Source organism: Pempheris klunzingeri, chromosome 4, assembly GCF_042242105.1.
Source record: "Pempheris klunzingeri isolate RE-2024b chromosome 4, fPemKlu1.hap1, whole genome shotgun sequence".
NCBI classification, from domain to species: Eukaryota; Metazoa; Chordata; class Actinopteri; order Acropomatiformes; family Pempheridae; genus Pempheris; species Pempheris klunzingeri.
Window position 1 is genome coordinate 6,020,157 of NC_092015.1, and position 17,619 is coordinate 6,037,775.

Sequence of the window (17,619 nt, forward strand, 5' to 3'; positions counted from 1 at the left end):
TAATCGGTTTCACTAAAAGATGCATTTCTTGGCAATGACAGAATTTTTTTTTCTAAAAAAGGCGGTATTAAAAGGGAAATAGAAATCTTAAAAAGCAAGGACGGCATTGTTTTTCTGTGTCAAAAAAAATGGATTTTTCTTCATATGCAATACCAAACTCTTCTCCTGAGACTTATTTCAGTGTTAAGAATTATATTACAGTACACCGTACACTTATTTTGAAAGAGCAAATACACCTGAACACCTGCTAACCAACAAGGAGTGTCAATTTGTAAATATGAAACTGAATGACAAAAATCTAATTTAAAGATGTGAATAACTGTTTGTCTGACTGTAAGACTGACAGAAAACAAACACAAGCTTGGAGGCAGAGAGGCCTTTACAGGTTTTACCAAAATTTAACGTGGAAAAAAAACAAGACAAAATGAGGATGATCCAGTTTTGATGATGATGATAATGTGATTATATGAATAAACAAGATATTTACTCTACAACGCTCTTATCAGTAGCTTTTACGTGACAGATTGTCATTATTGCTCATAATAAAGTACCTTTCTGTCTCAAAGCCCTTGGAAATGTAGGCTGTCGTTTGGCATAATAAAATGGAGTGTGTCTACTTTGGTCAAAGAAAGATGATGAGGTTTAGAAACATCTCAAGAGATTGATGACATTATTATCAAAATCAAGAGCGGTGTGGAGATTTCTTTCATAAAAAGTTCGTAATTTATTGTAATCCCCAACGCTGATTTAAAAAAAAGGGACCAACTTTGGCATAATGTCGCAGAGAGCACCCTGTGAAATACTTTGTCACACAAATTAAAGCTAGGCAACCCTGGATATCATAGGTGTAAGGTGCTTTGGGGATTAGGGGGTTGGTGCAGTTTGTGGTGTCTTTTTAGCCCGCCTGATCCACTCTCGAAAATACTTCACCTCTAACGCTCGAGCGGCACGGACTGAAGGTGGGTCATGGTCATTGCTGTAACGGAGGTCCAAGTGATGGGCTCCGTCGGGAATCATAATGGAAACCAGAGAATCTGTTATGTTGTAGGTCACTCCACCAGCCGACCATGGGTCGAGTCCTCCGTTACTGCAATGCAACAGCAGAATCAGTGTGCGCTGAACAAATGTGATCAGACATTTGTATGCAACGTATTAAGGTGTTCATTTAGGGCACAGTGTGTCAGCAAAGCAACGCCAGTGGTGACTTTTGGTATTGTTGTTTATACATTCAAGTCAGAATTCACAGTGTGCATGTCATTGTTCTTTAATGCCTAATATTTTAATATTTCCCTGTAAAAGCTGTGAAAACGAATTAACACTTGTACATGACTAAACCACCAGTGAAAACACTGCTACAGCGTTAGCTCAGCTGTGTGTCAGTCACATGAGCTGTTAGTTTTGACTGTGCTGTTTTTTAATAATTGGCTTTGATTTGATTTGATTTGAGACATACAACAGAATCACTGCTTTTTCATTTAAGTTTTACGCCCTCCTGTCTACCTCCTGAAGCGACCCAGGTGGTTGCCCTTGATTTGTTTGCAATAAATTTCAGTCCTCACTTTAATTGCTCTCACAGCATCAGACAGAACGCAGGGAACCTTCTACCCAAGTCTGGCATATGTTTACCTGAAGATGATGTTGCTGTGAGAGGCGATGTCCTTCCCCCCGTACACTGTGCCTGCCCAGTCAGCTCGTGGCCTGACACCAAACATGGCGTTGCACTCGTCAGAGTAGGCCTGGAAGTTCCACTCCTCTGGTTCAAACATGTCCTGGACGCCATCTCTGCACATGGGCATCACCATCTCCGTGCAAGCCTGGGGATGAGGGATTGAACACGTATTCACTGTGACAGGTAAAGCTGCCCGCTGACACATCTGCGCTGCGATTTATTCAGCACGACAAGACTGACCCCTGTGCTCTGTGTTACTGCACCTGGTAAAACCAGCCGAGGAAACCGAGGCTGCTTGTCGCTGTCTGAGATGTGTTGAGACAGGAGGAGCTACCGGTGTAGTTGTAGTAAACCTTCGCTGCTTGGGAGACGCCGTGCAGCAGCTGGTAGTCGGACACGGTGGAATCCAGTGCAAGATATTTGCACACCACCTTGAAAATATAACACATCAGCAGGCAAAACAAAAGAATTAACCACAAGTTTCTGAATACATTACAGTTTAGGTGAGCCGTTAAAGCTATTAGCAGCTATTCTATTTAAATAAAATCAGAGAGAAATTTTTAAACACCTAATTCCCTTATACCCATGTTGTTTACAAGAGTGAAGATTGCTTTCTCAGGGCCCATAAAGTGTTTTTCCACATAAAAAGCGGTGGCGCCTGATTTGCATATGAAATTCCCTGGAATGAACTTGAATTTATTGCTCTAATCTTGGCACGAGAGGAAAAAAATGTCCATTTGCTTACAGCCAATGATCCACATTATTTAAATTTAGAGGTTTTGCTCTCCTTACTACTGTTTTGTTTGACCACGGTTGATTTCTTAGAATTAATAGTGTGGATGATAAATATTTGAGTTTCAGCTTTTGTTTAATTTTGCTGTGTGTTGTTATGGTTGCAGCAGCAGAGTTGGCCGTGGCTGTTGTTCTGCACTCTTTGTGAGGCAGAGAAACTGGGCTTTTTTGTTTAGAGGTTGGAGGGGAGCTGCGCTAGTGTGGAGTCTGTTACTAAGGCTTTTGTCTGCGGGCTGGGGAGGAGTTGGTGGTCGATGGATGAGGAGGGCCACAGACATGTCCAACTAAAGATTTATACCGTGAAAAAAAACACTGCAATTGCTCCAAAGCATCTTCTCCTTACTTTTCAGATAGGATTAGGCTTATACATTCATCTCTGCCAACAGATTTCCCTCCTCTAAGCCCTCAATACTCCGTTCTCACACTCACTCAGATAATCACATTAGCTTTGTCATTAAAAAAGCTCCTCTTTGCACCCACTGCCTAAACCGCTTAAACCACCCATAGGGGTCGCATACATTAAAGGCAAGGAGCCAAAAAACTCAAAATGACCATTTAGTGTTTATTTCACCTTACATGCTGCTCCTGGATTTATTCAGTGGCTGAAGGATAAAGACAACAACGGGTGAGAAAACAAAAAATGTATCACACTAGTAAAAGTTTTAGTGAGAATGCATTCGGAGGGCTGTTGGAGCACTAAACAGAGAGTCGGGGGTCAATAGCGGAGCTTGGTTTATGCACGTGACATGCCAGTGGGACTGGTAGAATACACTGCGCCCAAGTCAATCAGCCTCTGCAAAACAGCCGCTCTACTGTCACAAGCGCTTTTACATGTAAACAAAGGACATTTTGTAACTTTGCCTACAGGTAAGGGAGTTTAAATCATTTTTTTGCATTAGCCAAATTACAGAATTGCAGTCACTTTTGGCAAGCTATGCAATTACTTTTCCACATCAAGTGTCTTGTGAAGTATTTGTTACAGTCTCATTCAAATGAGAGTGGTGAACCTTTGTTTTAGTGGCCTCATGAGCTGCTCTGGGCAAATGTCCTCTTTCTGCGGTGCCATGTGAGCGTCCTAAGAAGAACACCTCAGAGATCTGGCGGAGTGTGCGAATGAAAGGACCATTGGTACGAGAGAAGAAAAGAATGGTGGCTTACTTGTAGCTGCTCATCTAAAGAATACTTAAAATCTAAAAGAAACTAGATCCTTATGAATATTAATGAAGTTAATTGACAGCTGTTGTAAACAAAAGCTTGGAAGACCACAACAAACACTTGTAACACAATCGGCTAAATCACACATTCATTTCAACTAAGGACAGATTGTCAGGCGCTTAACCAAACAAACAGAATTTAAAGTTGCATTTAAGTAAAAACATTTGACAGTAAATCAATGTGAAGCTTAAATAGAACTTTGTGGATTATTTGCTTGATCTGCAACAAATTTTTTGAAATACTGTTTCGAATCTTGGATGCAGTATTTTTACCAGTGGTTGTATGTACCTGGATCGGCCAGCGGGGAAGTGGCTGGAGAAAATTTGCCTCGTAGGGGTAATCCACCATAGCCAGGTTCACCCAAGTCTCTTGAAGCCAGCTCTTGAAGCCGATTGCGTCATTCTTGTTTTTCAGAGGGGCACATAGACTGAATTCCTCTGACAGCCACTGAAGCCCAGACGCTTGTCAAAAGGGAGCAAAAATATGATTAAATGTTACATTAGTGATTCCTTTTCAATGTGAACTGCACTGTCCGTATCACCATGCATGTCTACCACTGTATGTACTGCACCACTGGGCATTAAAATTTGACTCTGACATTGTCTTTAACCAAGATAAAAAAAAAAGTTTGTTTGCATTTAACGACTACAGCTCCCATGGGTCTTCACAGGTGTAAAAGCTTGTGATAGCTTGGCTGCTGAATGCCAATAAAATAACACGACATAATAAATAACATTACTGTGGCTAAAGTGATACGGTGCTCAAACTTAAAGCCGGGGTAGGCAGTTTATTTTTGGTGTCATTCAGCAAAATTTCCATAATAACCCATCATTATATTGTAAGCCAAGTGCTCTGAGAGAAAACTAGACTTGTGCACCTCCTCTTAGCTCTATTTTCAGTCCTCAGAAAATCTGGCCTGACAAATGTCTACACTGAAAAGCAACCCAAAAAAGGAGAACGGACTTGTCAAAAAAGAGAGTTTAAAAGAGAAGGTGACAATAAACCAAATAAAACATGAGTCAGTGTTTCAGAGATGGAGAGAACTTCTTGATGAAGCTGCTAACTTCAATTTTCTGTAGTATCTGAAGTGTTGCAGTGGTTTGGTTGTATGATGAATGTAATTTTATTATAGGACTTAAAATACATCCATAAGTTGTGTACAGGTTTACCATGAAAGCAGGTGATGAGCGGCTGTGTTGAATGTTGCTAATAATTTAGCCTGCGGCTAATTCCAGTTCATGGTTATGTAGCTAATGCTAGTTAACATTAGAGTCTAGAATCACAGTAAGTCATATCAAAGGGCTTTGCAGAGCAGGTAGTTCTTCATGCCGTCATTTTCCTGCATGTATCAAGTGCACGTGAATGTCTGTGCCGCTGGCCCGTGCTCGGCCCGGTCTTTTCCAGAGAACAGCCTCCCCCAGCTTTAATTGTCCATTACAGGAGCAAATACTCATTTAGTTGAAATATGCACAGATAACCTCAGAATAATGTTTCATCTCTTTAGAAAAGCGCGATGACAGAAACTCTCATGAAAAAAACAGAACCCAAAGCTACGGAAGATAACTTTAAGTGGAGCAAATTATCTGCTCTTTATGGCTCTGCCACCAAAATGAATTCCAGTGAAAATATTTCACACTTCAGCCGTTAAAGTTAAATCGAATAGAAAATGTATGCTTTCATTCCAAGTCTCTGAGTGGTTAACATTCTTTGTCAGATCTTTTTCTCTGAGTCTTTGTTTGGGGCAGATTTCAACCAAAAAACAGCCAACACACAATAACAGTCACTGTGATGGGCTAAAAAAAAATATATAATTCATTATGTTTTCTGTGTTTAATTGTATTTTGACTGATAATGACAAAATGCCAGGTTAGATCAGTACTTGTTTACGTGTGTTAAAATGTGACATATTCATTGAGATTGTTGTAAAATCTTAGTGTAGCTTCTATTTGCCTTGGTTCTAATAAATGATGCTGGGCCTGTGTGTGGAGCAACACTTTCTCTATAGTAATAGTCAAAACCGTACAATATACTACACTTTCTAATTAAGGTTCCCTTTCGAAAGGCTCTATTAATCGTTCTCAACCATTCCCTAATGCTTTATAGGTCAAGTGTAAGCCATTAATAAGAAGTACTTTTGGGTTGCTTTTCTAAGTGGTGGCTTGTTGGAAAGTGGTATCGACTTTTTTATTGTTGTACTACTACCACTGATGGTGTGATAGGAATAAAAAGTCTCACTCAGTTCAATAAAGCTTATTCCTACAGTTTAGGGTTGTGATAATGGAAAAGGTGCCAGGGGATGCTGTGAGGGAACACTTTCTTATTCAGAGCTGAGCAGAATACTAAAGAACTAAGATAGTCGGAGTTATGCGGGTTGTTCGTTTTATGGAACCACATATTCAGTCTTACAGTCTGTCACTTGTGGAGATGCTCCAGGCTCTAAACCCAATACCACTACAAGTTTTAGAAACAGCTGCCCGATTTGATGCTTTAGTAGACATTTAATCAAATCAACAAATTTGCACCATATGGACAAACACACAGAAATTCTTAAAATCCAGACGCCTTCATACATAAGATTGGACATAGTTAATTTATTATTCTGAAGAAGTCAAATAAGACACACTTCCTGCAATATGACAGATTAAATAAATCATCCCATAATGACTGTATGACTTACCAGTGGAAGAGACATTATTAATCGCCTTCCAGGACTTTCTGATGTTTGAATCACAGTTATACCCACTTCTGGCAAAGTCCTGTGTTACCATTTTGTAGAAGTCTCCACATGGCACCATACCAGGGAACTGCCATATTGGTGCGGAGGATGCCAGAGCTCTAAAACACAAAGAGAAGCAAAACCATTTACACGTTTTTTCCTCAAAATTTAACAAGCTGCACATCCATTATCCTGGGTATTATTAATACAAATGTGCAGCATGTTTGTAGGAGCAGCATGGCGACGAATTCCTGATTTTGCTACTGTTTGAAGCTGCAAACATTAAAGGTTGCCTGGTGCGTATTTGGGGAAAAGGTTCCCACAACTGCACTAATATCTTACCCAACAACTATATTGGGGTATTTCATCCTGAACCAGGCAGAGAGCATCCCTCCGTAGGAACCTCCAACAGCGATGACAGGGCTGTGCTGAGCTCCAGGTAAAGTGCTCTTCAAGTTCTGAATCAGCACTGCAAAATCTGCCAGGGCCTGCTCTGAGGTCAGGTAGTTCAGGTGTTTGCTGTCCTGCAAGCAAATGACAAGTATTGTGGTAACTGTCAACTGTCTAAGAAATGATATAAATATGTAAAATTATTTACTGGCACCTTCACGTCTACAAGGCATGGTTTTATTAGTACTGTTAAGATATTACAGGATGGGGATGCAAAAAGGGACAACAAACACATCAATCAGATTTGAACTGAGACTTAGATGTACTCCATCTATTTTCACTCACACTGTAAGAGTCTTGTCCAAATGGCAGGGACTCTCCATAGTAACGATGCTCTGCAAAAACCAGCATGGCGCCCAACTCCTGCGCAATTTCCCACATGAAGCCCTACAGAGAAAACAATGACAGCTGTTGAATTAGACTGAGGATTTTGTGCCATGTAGACACACAGTAACAGATGGGATATTTACAGTATTGTTGCAGAACCAGGTGATGTCGCCTTCATTGCCAGTGTAGAACAAAATGGGTCCTCCAGGCTGCTGCCAGTGTTTATCAGCCACGAGGTATCTCTGTTTGAAGGTGCCATCCTCTAGGAAGCCAAAATGATCAATCTGCAACAAATACACACAAAACAAAAAGCAATGAAGGTGTAATCTTACACGTGTTCAGACAGGGAAAGTCATCACAGGCATCGTAATCGCTCTCAGTGTAGCTGAACTATGCAACTGTGCCACAAACGTACTTAAAGGTGCAACATGTAGGATTCCTAAACATCAAGAAATTGAACTTAAGTATAAAATCTTATAACCGTTAAACAAATGAGACCATGAGACCACATTAATGGCAGCCTCCATCCTATGCTGGTGCTATAGAGAAGGTTTCTATTGAACACAAAAGAATAATTCCAACATAAGAAGCTTTAATTCACTATGATTGTAACTGTTAGCAGCTCTCGTGGTCATTAATAAACTATTATTGTAACCTGAACTCCCCCCCCCCCTTTTATGACTCAGTTTTTATTGACACTGTGACTAAGAAGTGTTAATGTGTGTTAAGTGTTAATTTAACGAATCTGAAGGCTGCATTGTGCACATTTGACACAGAACAAGAATATCTGCTAATGCAAGTCAATGTTATGATTAGCATTGAAAGTGCAACTTAGACTCGCCTTGATTTGAGCCACAAAGCTTCTTACCAACATCTCCCATCCCGACAAAAAGCAGTTTAGCAAATGTTCAACTAATCCAAAGCCAGAGGGACAAAATGTGAAATATCCTTTACAGAACAGTCTCTTGTGCATCAGCGGGCAGAAAACCTAATGTGGTGATAAGTTACTGATGTTCACATAAACTGCTCTGAGCTGAACGTGACCACTGGATACCTGGACCTGTGCCAACTATAGTGTTGTGAAATGACAGTCCCGATGTTGGATTATAGGCTAATTAGCCCCAATTTGTATTTAAAAAAAATGCTGGAGCCACTTTAAGGGATGCCACATTAGTTCCACTTTAGATGAGCTCTGATCCTTTCATCAGACCTCAGGGATTCTGGGGTATCTTCCCCTTTCAACTATATTTCCTGCATTCTGTATAAAACAAAAGCAGAAAGAAACCGACAACTTCACAGGGAAGACGACCACATGAGGCTCCTGAGTCGTCCAGCCCTTGAAACAGTCCCAGCACTTAACACAAAATGTTTTTGTTTTGTTCCCCCCCCCCACTCCTCGCTCACTTCCCTCCTCGGTGGATACAAAGGAGGCAGCAATTTTATGAGCCAATGACAGCAAAAAGATTCTGGGGCCTCAATGTGTTCATTCAAGCCGCGACTCCTTAGCGCTTGGCAGTGCTTTTAAGTGTGAGGGGACCATGTGACAGTTTAAAGGAAAAGTTCGGCAGTTTGGCAGCAAAGTAAGTTGCAGTGGTATTGGCCATGCGAAGGGTAGAGTTGCAATTTTGTGAACAACTTTAAAAAGTCAAATAGCTTGGTTAGATTTCATGTTGTTAGTTATTCTTTATTTATACTGGGATGTTCAAAGCGTTGATGTCTGATTTTGGGAGTGAAACTCTTCAATTATTGAAAGCTGTTGCAGTGCAAACAAAAATATGCCCATAAACTACTATCTGCACGGCAAAACTAAAGCGGGTGAATGTATAAAGTGTTTCACCAAAAGGACCCCTGGCGAGGACGGTACCACTCGCACCCACTCAGTATGCACATCACAAAACCTGGTTTCAGACTGGTTTCGTAACAAATCCACCTCCTGATAAGTAGTGCCACCATGTGGTCACTGCAGGAAGCACTCTGTTTCAATTAAAATTCACTTCACAGACTGTGCATCTACTGGACCAGCAGTTTCACTATTTTACGAGAGACTGAATCTGTTTGTTACAGTCCAGCAAATGGAGACATGAAGGAAACAACCAAAGCAAAAGCTCCAGCAAACTGCAGCAGTTAATTTGGAGGATGCTAGAAGACACTTCCATTCATTGTCTGGAGGCAAAATGCAGTCGAGAGGATTTCCTCTGGCAACTGCTAGATCACTCTGCCCTCCCCACAGCAGCCTGTCCCACAGAGAGCGGAGAAAAAGGCTGCATGATTGATGAGTCTTTTGTAGAAAAAAAAAACCCCAGCAGACTTGCTACTGTTGCTGAGAAGTGAATAACAGGGAATTTATTTGTTGTACTTGTCGAGAAGAAGTGTGCAATTTCTTGTTGATTGGTCAAAAAAAAAAAAAAGACACTACCATACCAGTCAAGACAATGAGCGTCAGAAGGGAGGAAATGGTCTTTATCTTCTTGTCAGCGAGGCTGATTAGGCAGGATGTCGTGGGCGGGACCAGGTGTGGAGCATTGTCCCCTAATCCAAATACTGCTCATGGCATAAACACCATCAACAGTAAGTAAATATCATACTCGAGACTGCAACTCATCAATTTAATGTTTGGTCTATAAAAATGCACATGTGACGTAATCAGATGTGACCAACAGTCAAAAACACAAAGATATTTACTTTACTATGATGTAAGACGAAGAAATGCAGCAAACCCTCACATTTCAGAATCTGGAACCATCAGACATTTGGCTTTTCTGCTTGAAAAGTGAACTCAATTATTAAAACGATTTCCAAAATAGCTGCAGTCGACAAATCATTACGTTAAATGAAACGCTGGATGAAACAGCAGTTTCTGTTCACTTTCTCATGAGCTGGATTATCTGCAAACATTGCAAAAAAAAGTGTCCAATGTCTGAGTTAAAAGTTAAAGGGTAAATAAATCTTAGTTCTCTTTGATCCTGACATTTTAGACTCCTGCATCGACTTGTGAAAACATAGCTTATGGAGCACCTGAATGCACCATCCTACTAAGAACTGCTTACTATCATGGTAAGATGTGTGTGTTTAGTACTATAACTGAGGGGAAACTTCTTATTAAATTAGGAAATTATGAAAGTGATCCACTTTATGGTTATGATTATGGTTAATAAAGCACTAAATCATCTGTGAGTATTCTGATTTACACCAAAATGGCAAACGCCACCCTTTAAATGTGAGTAACTCAGCTAACATTACCTTTCACAACATCCCTTAGTAACAGTCTTGTGACTGTATGAGTCAGGTTCTCAAGGCACTTTACGTGATGCTGTGCTTCGTACCGCCGCATGTACCCAACATGCAATCTGATTCTCTATAAAGTAACAGTAATAGGAAAATGCAAAGGCTGAATGAAGATCTCTCAATCCCCCCCCTGAGGTAAAGTGTTTCGTGTTCACTGGGCCCTGGAGACCTTTTCAGGCAGAGAGCCAGGAGGGGTGGTTATAGCTCCGCTGGCAGGAACGCAGCCAACTGTGTGGTTTTCTCTTCACTACAGGAAGCTGGAGGAAAGCACCTATTGTCTGCTGACACAACACATGAACGCTGCCTATACTATTTAGTGCACTGGACATTTTAGAAAGTGGTGCAGATATTAGTAAACAGTAAACAATGAAGCCAGGTCATGTCAACTATCACAAGCCACCACATAACACAGTCAATTATATTTTCAGACGTTGCTTTTTTTTTTTTTTTTCTTAAAGCACTGTTGTCATTATAACACCAGTCTGATCGTACTTACTGTGTTATCTTACATCACAGGACCTGTGTTTCACATCCCTTTTATTAATGTTTGTTAATGTTTTTCTGCACCACTAAATTCAGCCCTAATTCAGGCCTACAGGGTGCAAATGAAACAATAAAAAAGTGAAGTGAAAGAGAAAGAAGCAGCAGAAGAAGAAACCAGAGTAAAACTTGTGAAATACAACCTTTATAGACAAATGGCATGTAAAAAAAAATACATGAATAAAGGGAAAGTTGAAACTCACCTTCTGGTCAAAATAAAATGTCTGATAGCTGATGGGGGTGTCGGTGGAGTGGGACAACCCGCCCTGCCTGGTGAAAAGTTGGGATTTTAAGGCGATCACGTGGAAACAGCCACAGAGACACAGCGTTAGGATGCAGGTAGCTGCAGCTCTGTCCAAAGCCTCCATCCTGACACCAGCTCCTCTTCACTGCTGCAAAACCCAGCTCACTACAGCCCGATCCTCAGCACATGACACAGGGGATCGCACGGACTGTCTGTGTCTCTGGGAGGGGAGAAGAAGGGAAACCTGTCCCGTATTAGAGAGGAAGTGAGACTCGCCTGAGAGTCGCAGACAGCGTGTGGCCTCCAGGCAGGACAGAGAGGCGCTCTGCTTCAGGCTCAGCGTGTCCGCAACATTTTCTGACAACTTTAATGTCACTGCAGCCGGACTGGCAGTCAGCACAGAGCAGATGGTTCCTACTGCAATCACGCTCGCAAAGGTTGATGGGAGTCGGAGATGTGTGTTGTTATCTCACAGACCGGAAACATGTTTTGAATGCCTCGCGTTAATTTGCAAACATTTAAATCCTCATAGTGTTGCCACGGTGTATGTGTTCTCTTCTTCTTAATGTGAGGATTTTATAATAAAAGTGTTTACCGGAAGTGTTCTTAAAGACTGTGTTTATAAGTTGTTGTCCTCCAACTGTTGTTTTATCCTGGAGATAGTTGATTCAAATACTCTTCTGTTTATAGTGGAAGTTTTATTTTGTTTGTACCGGAAGTATTTATATGTCACTTCCGTGTGACGCCAATGAAGCAGTTCCTCCCTGTTACCACTAAATGATAGAAAACACTCGTTTTAAACACTCGACATTAGTTTATTTCCAAGTTCGCAGGATTAAAAACTGGTTTAAGAATATTTAGATATTTTCCATTAATATATTTTTTATCTCTCGTTCTCTTTTTCAAACTAAACAAAGGTGTAGTTACACACTGTGGCCACTAAGAGGCCACAACGCCACAATCTGCAATAGAAATATTATTATTATCAATAAATATCAATATCATATATATATATATATATAATATATAAAGATTAATAGTCATGTCAGTACTAATGTTAATGTCTGCAATAATAATTATGTACGCTTTCTTAGTAGCTGCATTAAATGCTGTAAGGCTATATATTGTTCGATAAATTGCTATACTATTATTAACATATAAATGTCCTATTGATGCCTCTACATATATTAATATACAATATATATATATACAATAACAATATATAATACAATATACAATATTAATAATCAGTGTCAATAACTATCAGTCCAACTAAAGTCTGCAAATCTGATACAGTTCCCACCCATTGCCACTAGAAGGCAGAAAACTTGTGACTTTAATTTTGCAGGTTAAGTTTGCAAAATATCAATTGTTTAACCTGAAGTTTTAGTTTTATTGATCAGCGGCTCTGAGGTCTGCCAACCGATGACACACACATGCTTTAAAACGTCTGGTAGAGACAAAATGCTCGCGAGGCTTGATGGGAATATCGCGTCCGATGTAGTAATTTGATTTTTGAAGTCACATAAGAATTTACAGTGCACTGATCATCCATAAGCAATAATAATGTGACAAATACAAGACATTTAGTGTAATTATTTAATGTTATACAGAGTAATTCCTTGGGGATTATTTTGCACACATAAAGGAAAAGAAGCACAACATCCCAATAGTGTTTTCCTTTGTATTTCCCATATTGTTTTAAGAAGAAGATGCAAAGGATTAACAATAAGTAACTGCGGTTAAATCTAAGGTAAACGGCAAAACAAAATGCTCGCCAGTTGTACAAAGGGATTACTGAAAATAAAAAATATAAAAGCAAAGTGCCAAAATGTACTAGATGTCTGTACAACAAAGGACAAAATGTTACAATAAAAATAAGTGTGCAGTATATGGCATTGTGCAATACAGTACGTTACAGTTATGGCAAATATATGAAAGATAAAGTTAGACACTACAAATTATGGCAAAACATGCTGGACAGTCAAGAACATTCACAATAAAAGCATATGAAGTACAACAAGTCATATACGAAACTACATGAACATACCCCCTTCAAACAAATAAAAAGTGATACAATTTCATGGCTAGGCAGCGACAACAAAGGCAGAAATATTCACGTCTATGAATAAAGAAACAGCTGACAGTCGGAAAAAAAAACTCAAGTGATTAAACTGTTCATAATTTCTACTGATGACTGACGATATCTGAGGCCTTTCCAACTGCTTCATACTACATCAACCGACTAATCGCAAGCAGTGCAAGAACGCTAAAAAAAAAAAAACAATGGCATCACAAAAGACTGTTTCAATGTAGCATTTATACTTGTGTTTCAGTTTATGTTATCTGACATAAAAACATATTTTAGCAGCAAGTAAAAATCTTCTACTGGGAACAAATATTTCACAGTTTGTAATGACAGGTGCAAATAATGACCCAGACATGAGATTATGAAAGTTAATAAAGTTGTATGCAATTCTCAGAGCCGGAGAAACGAGTGGGGAATAAATGATTGTGCAACAGATTTTAGAGTAAGTTTGCAAAACTTTTTTTTTTGATCAGACTTGGTAATCTCAAAAAACGTACTGTATGTAAACATAGTGTTACCGTTTCCTGATAACATCCAATGATCATGACACTTGTCAGCTATGTGGGGTCTGTAAAAAAATACCTGGTAGAACCTCTTAACTCACATAATACTGCTGGTGAATATTGATGTTTAATGAAAATGGACCCTAAAACCCAAAGAGGAAAATGCTAACATTTCTCCATGAAGAGGACAAAATGGAGCCCTACTTAGATTCCTAGATGCATCAGGTGGACATACTGTTGCATTGAGGACAAAATTCTCAATAATGGCAGCATCTTAAAATGCTTGTTCCTGGAAGGCCAAACTAAAGTTGACTTAACTCCCTTGTACAGCTTAAAAAGGCATGGGACTAGAAATGACGGGACTAAGAAGTGGCTTTCTGCCATCTTAGAGGGACGGAGGCATTTGGAGCTCAGCCATCTGCCCTCTCCAGTCAATTGGCTACTGAGTTACCACGGCCAGAGGGCTGAGCTCTCCCTAATTGAGGCTGCAGCAGCTCAAGTAACTGATGGTTTTACCCTCGCCGGGCATTGGGGCAGTGTCATTGTTATCCAGCTTGTTCTGCTTGGCCTCCCGAATGAGTTCGCAGGCCAGGTCGAGGAAAAGTTTCTCAACATTGTCGGACTCTTTGGCTGACGTCTCCAGATACAGCATGCTCTGAGACTCAGCAAAGTCTTCAGCCCTCTGTCTGAGAACCTCTCTCTTCTCTGCCAGATCTATTTTATTACCTGTAAGACATATAACATACATAACAAGTAAGATGGTGGCCTCCTTCATCACAACACAGCCTGTCTTTCTGAACAGTGGGTGGGTGTAGATGATACAGATGGAAGCGGAGGTGTTCCTGTGTGCATGCATGTGTGGGATGGATGTAGGCAAAGACAGTGTAAGAGCTTTATTTTATTCCTGGCAAAAATGATTTATTTTCTGAGAAGTGACAGAAATTTCACAGTAAAATGTACGTTAACAAAGACAAAACTGTCTTTGCCTGTGATACCAGCTCTGTAACTCAAATGGGCTCAGAAAACCAGGCCAGTTCCACCATAACATAGTGCACACTATTCACAGTTTGTTCACAATGAACAACGCTAAGAGAGTTTCATCAATTAGTGCAAAATAAAGCTTCTTACCGACTAATATAGTCACCACTTGGTTGTTGGCATACTGCTCAATCTCCCTCAGCCACTCTGGAAGGCACCTGAAGGAGTCCTCACAGGTAATGTCATATGTAAGAATGAGGGCGTTGGCACTACGGTAATAACTCTGAGTAATGGAGCGAAATCTCTCCTGTCCAGCCGTGTCCCATATCTGCAGCTGGAAAACACATCTGAAATGAGCAACTGTCCATCCAAAAAAACGTCAAATCATCAAATACATTTCATGTGAAGAATAATTATTTTTCTTTTTTGTACCTTGACCTTCTCCCCTTTGATTTCCACTGTTTTAATCATGAAATCTACTCCAATAGTAGCCCCTTGTCCAGGTGGGAAAAGGCCCTATGGAATAAAAACAGAAATACTAAGTCTGATACTTTGTGATTCAATAACTCCAAATGAATTAGCTCAGATTTATACAAACCTGAGTAAAGCGCCGGACGAGACATGTCTTCCCAACTCCAGCATTTCCTATCAGAACTATTTTGAACAGGTAGTCATAATCTTCCATGCTCATGCTAAACTGTGAAACAAAAAGAAACGACAGCAATGGGTGATAAGTCCGTGCATTAACATTAAATCCCTGCCAGTACATGCTGATGCTATTAGCGCAATTGTGAAAAGTCCTGAAGACAGACAGTGAAGTTGCTGAGGAAGCGTAGAGGCCAGCGTCCTCAGGGGCCATCACTGCTGACATTTGACCTAAATAAGCCTCACCAACACAAATCAGTGCAGTTGTAAGCTAAATATGAACTGGTTCAGATCCTCAGTCTGCACAATTAACTCACTGCAATGTACATTTTACTAAGTGCACACTGAGATCAAAAATCTGTGCTCCTCCAGTCTTAGTTTAATAATACTGTTATTAATGTCTCTATCTCTGGTACTAATATAATATATGTGTGCGTGTGCGTGTGTGTGTGTGTGTGTGTGTGTGTTAGTTTAGCGCAGTTTTAGGGGGCCGTGCATCACTTTAGGGGAATATATGGAGCCATGGGGGGTGGGGGGGGGGCTTGAAACACTGTTGAAGTGAATAATCTGCAAAGTTGTGCACAGAGGTGTTGCTAATCAGACTCCTTTTTTTGCCGGTGTCCTCACACAACACATGTGAAGTGCATGCAAACAGGGACGGTAACATGTCATTTTAGTGCAGCACCGTTACATCTGCTCCGACACCAGCATTGTGAATCGGGCCTCTACGTGCGAGAAAACTAAACATCTCACTGTGGGAAAATAACATTTTAAGAAATCAAACTGTTGCTTGCAAGACGACGGGAACCTCTGAATCAACCCTGATACAATGAACCACATTTTAAGGGTTTAATTCAACTGGAATTGCTTGCATATAAATGAGAATTTCCCTGTGTCGCATTTCCCTCTTCCCCCTTTTTACCTTGTTTTGCAGCGCAAAGTATTATGGAAGCATTCTGCACAGATTGAATCTGACATAACGGTACGCTTCTTCCTAATAATGTTTCATTCTCAGTCTGAGTTTACAGCCATTAGGGCGAAGCTAGCAACAGTAGCAACTAGCAGCTACCGTGTGACTCTAGCCATTTTGGCACTATCTGCAGATGCAGGAGGGAAGGAATCAAAAGACAGCTCTGCGCATCGACCCTGGAAATGGTTTGCACTTACCAAAAACACGGGGATATCCCCGGACTTAAAACCCCTCGGTATGCATAGGTCACCTCATCAAATAGGCAAAGCCACCGCCGGGCAGGGCATAATTCCTCTGGCTGCGTATCCTCAGCAGCTCAGCAGCAGCCTGTCTGATAATAGAGGAGCAGGAGGAGGAGGAGGAGGAGGAGGAGGAAGACTGCACTCAATGATGTCATCAGCTCACATGCAAAGTAACTCAGTACATTTACTCAAGTACTTCACTTCACCGCTTATCCTGAAGAGCTGCAGCGTTACTATTTTAAAGAGAACACACTTTTACTCTACAACTTTATGTGTAGCCAGGTGTAACTTTGCAGGGTGCATGATAAATAAATCTGTTAGCTGGACCACCTACAGTGCAGAATCAAAATTAATTTTGTTATAGACACGAGGAAATGACTCTTTACTAAAGGAGCATGCCGGTGTTTTGCAGCCTCTGTAAAGACTAAGTAACACTATTCCACAAGACTACCACTCCTACTAGTATTATTACCACTACTAGCTTTATTTATGTCACCAATTATAATAATACTTGTACGGCCATTATAGCAGCCTGAAATAGCCACTGCGATGTCTTGAAAAGTCCTCCTATCTCAAAAGTATTTCATAGAGAATCCACTTTTTATTCCACAACTTTTTGCACCTGCAGCTAGGTGCAACTTTGCAGGGTGCATGACAAATACGTTTGTGTTAGCTGGACCACTCTCAGTGCAGAACAAAAACTAAAATTGAAACAGACATGAGGCAACAACTTTTTACCAAAGCACCATACCGGTGTTTTTCAGCTTTTGTAAAGACTAATACTACTATTCCATGAGACAGATACTACTCCTATTATTAATACCACTACTAGCTTTACTGCTACTGAGATTAATACTTGTACAGCAACAATACTAGCCTAAAACAGCCACTGCGACATCCTAAGAAGTCCAGCTATCTAGCTTAGCTAGCTAATGTGAACCATTGAGCTAGCTA

At 40.4% G+C, this 17,619-nt stretch overlaps 2 protein-coding genes across 2 annotated transcripts; both read right to left on the reverse strand.

Annotated features, from left to right (window-relative positions):
- Position 1: 1 nt before the first annotated feature.
- Positions 2–11,629, reverse strand: prcp (prolylcarboxypeptidase (angiotensinase C)). Its single transcript, XM_070829080.1, has 9 exons — positions 11,198–11,629; positions 7,313–7,453; positions 7,128–7,229; positions 6,735–6,916; positions 6,354–6,511; positions 3,965–4,137; positions 1,933–2,100; positions 1,627–1,814; positions 2–1,087 (listed from the first exon to the last, which is right to left on the reverse strand). Exons 1-9 carry the CDS (start codon positions 11,360–11,362, stop codon positions 865–867), a joined length of 1,500 nt encoding a protein of 499 aa, XP_070685181.1. The 5' UTR covers positions 11,363–11,629; the 3' UTR covers positions 2–864.
- Positions 11,630–13,725: 2,096 nt separating this feature from the next.
- rab30 (RAB30, member RAS oncogene family) lies at positions 13,726–16,750 on the reverse strand. The gene is made up of 5 exons (XM_070828719.1): positions 16,621–16,750; positions 15,407–15,505; positions 15,241–15,324; positions 14,959–15,142; positions 13,726–14,556 (listed from the first exon to the last, which is right to left on the reverse strand). Exons 2-5 carry the CDS (start codon positions 15,497–15,499, stop codon positions 14,306–14,308), a joined length of 612 nt encoding a protein of 203 aa, XP_070684820.1. The 5' UTR covers positions 15,500–15,505; positions 16,621–16,750; the 3' UTR covers positions 13,726–14,305.
- Between the last annotated feature and the right edge of the window lie 869 nt (positions 16,751–17,619).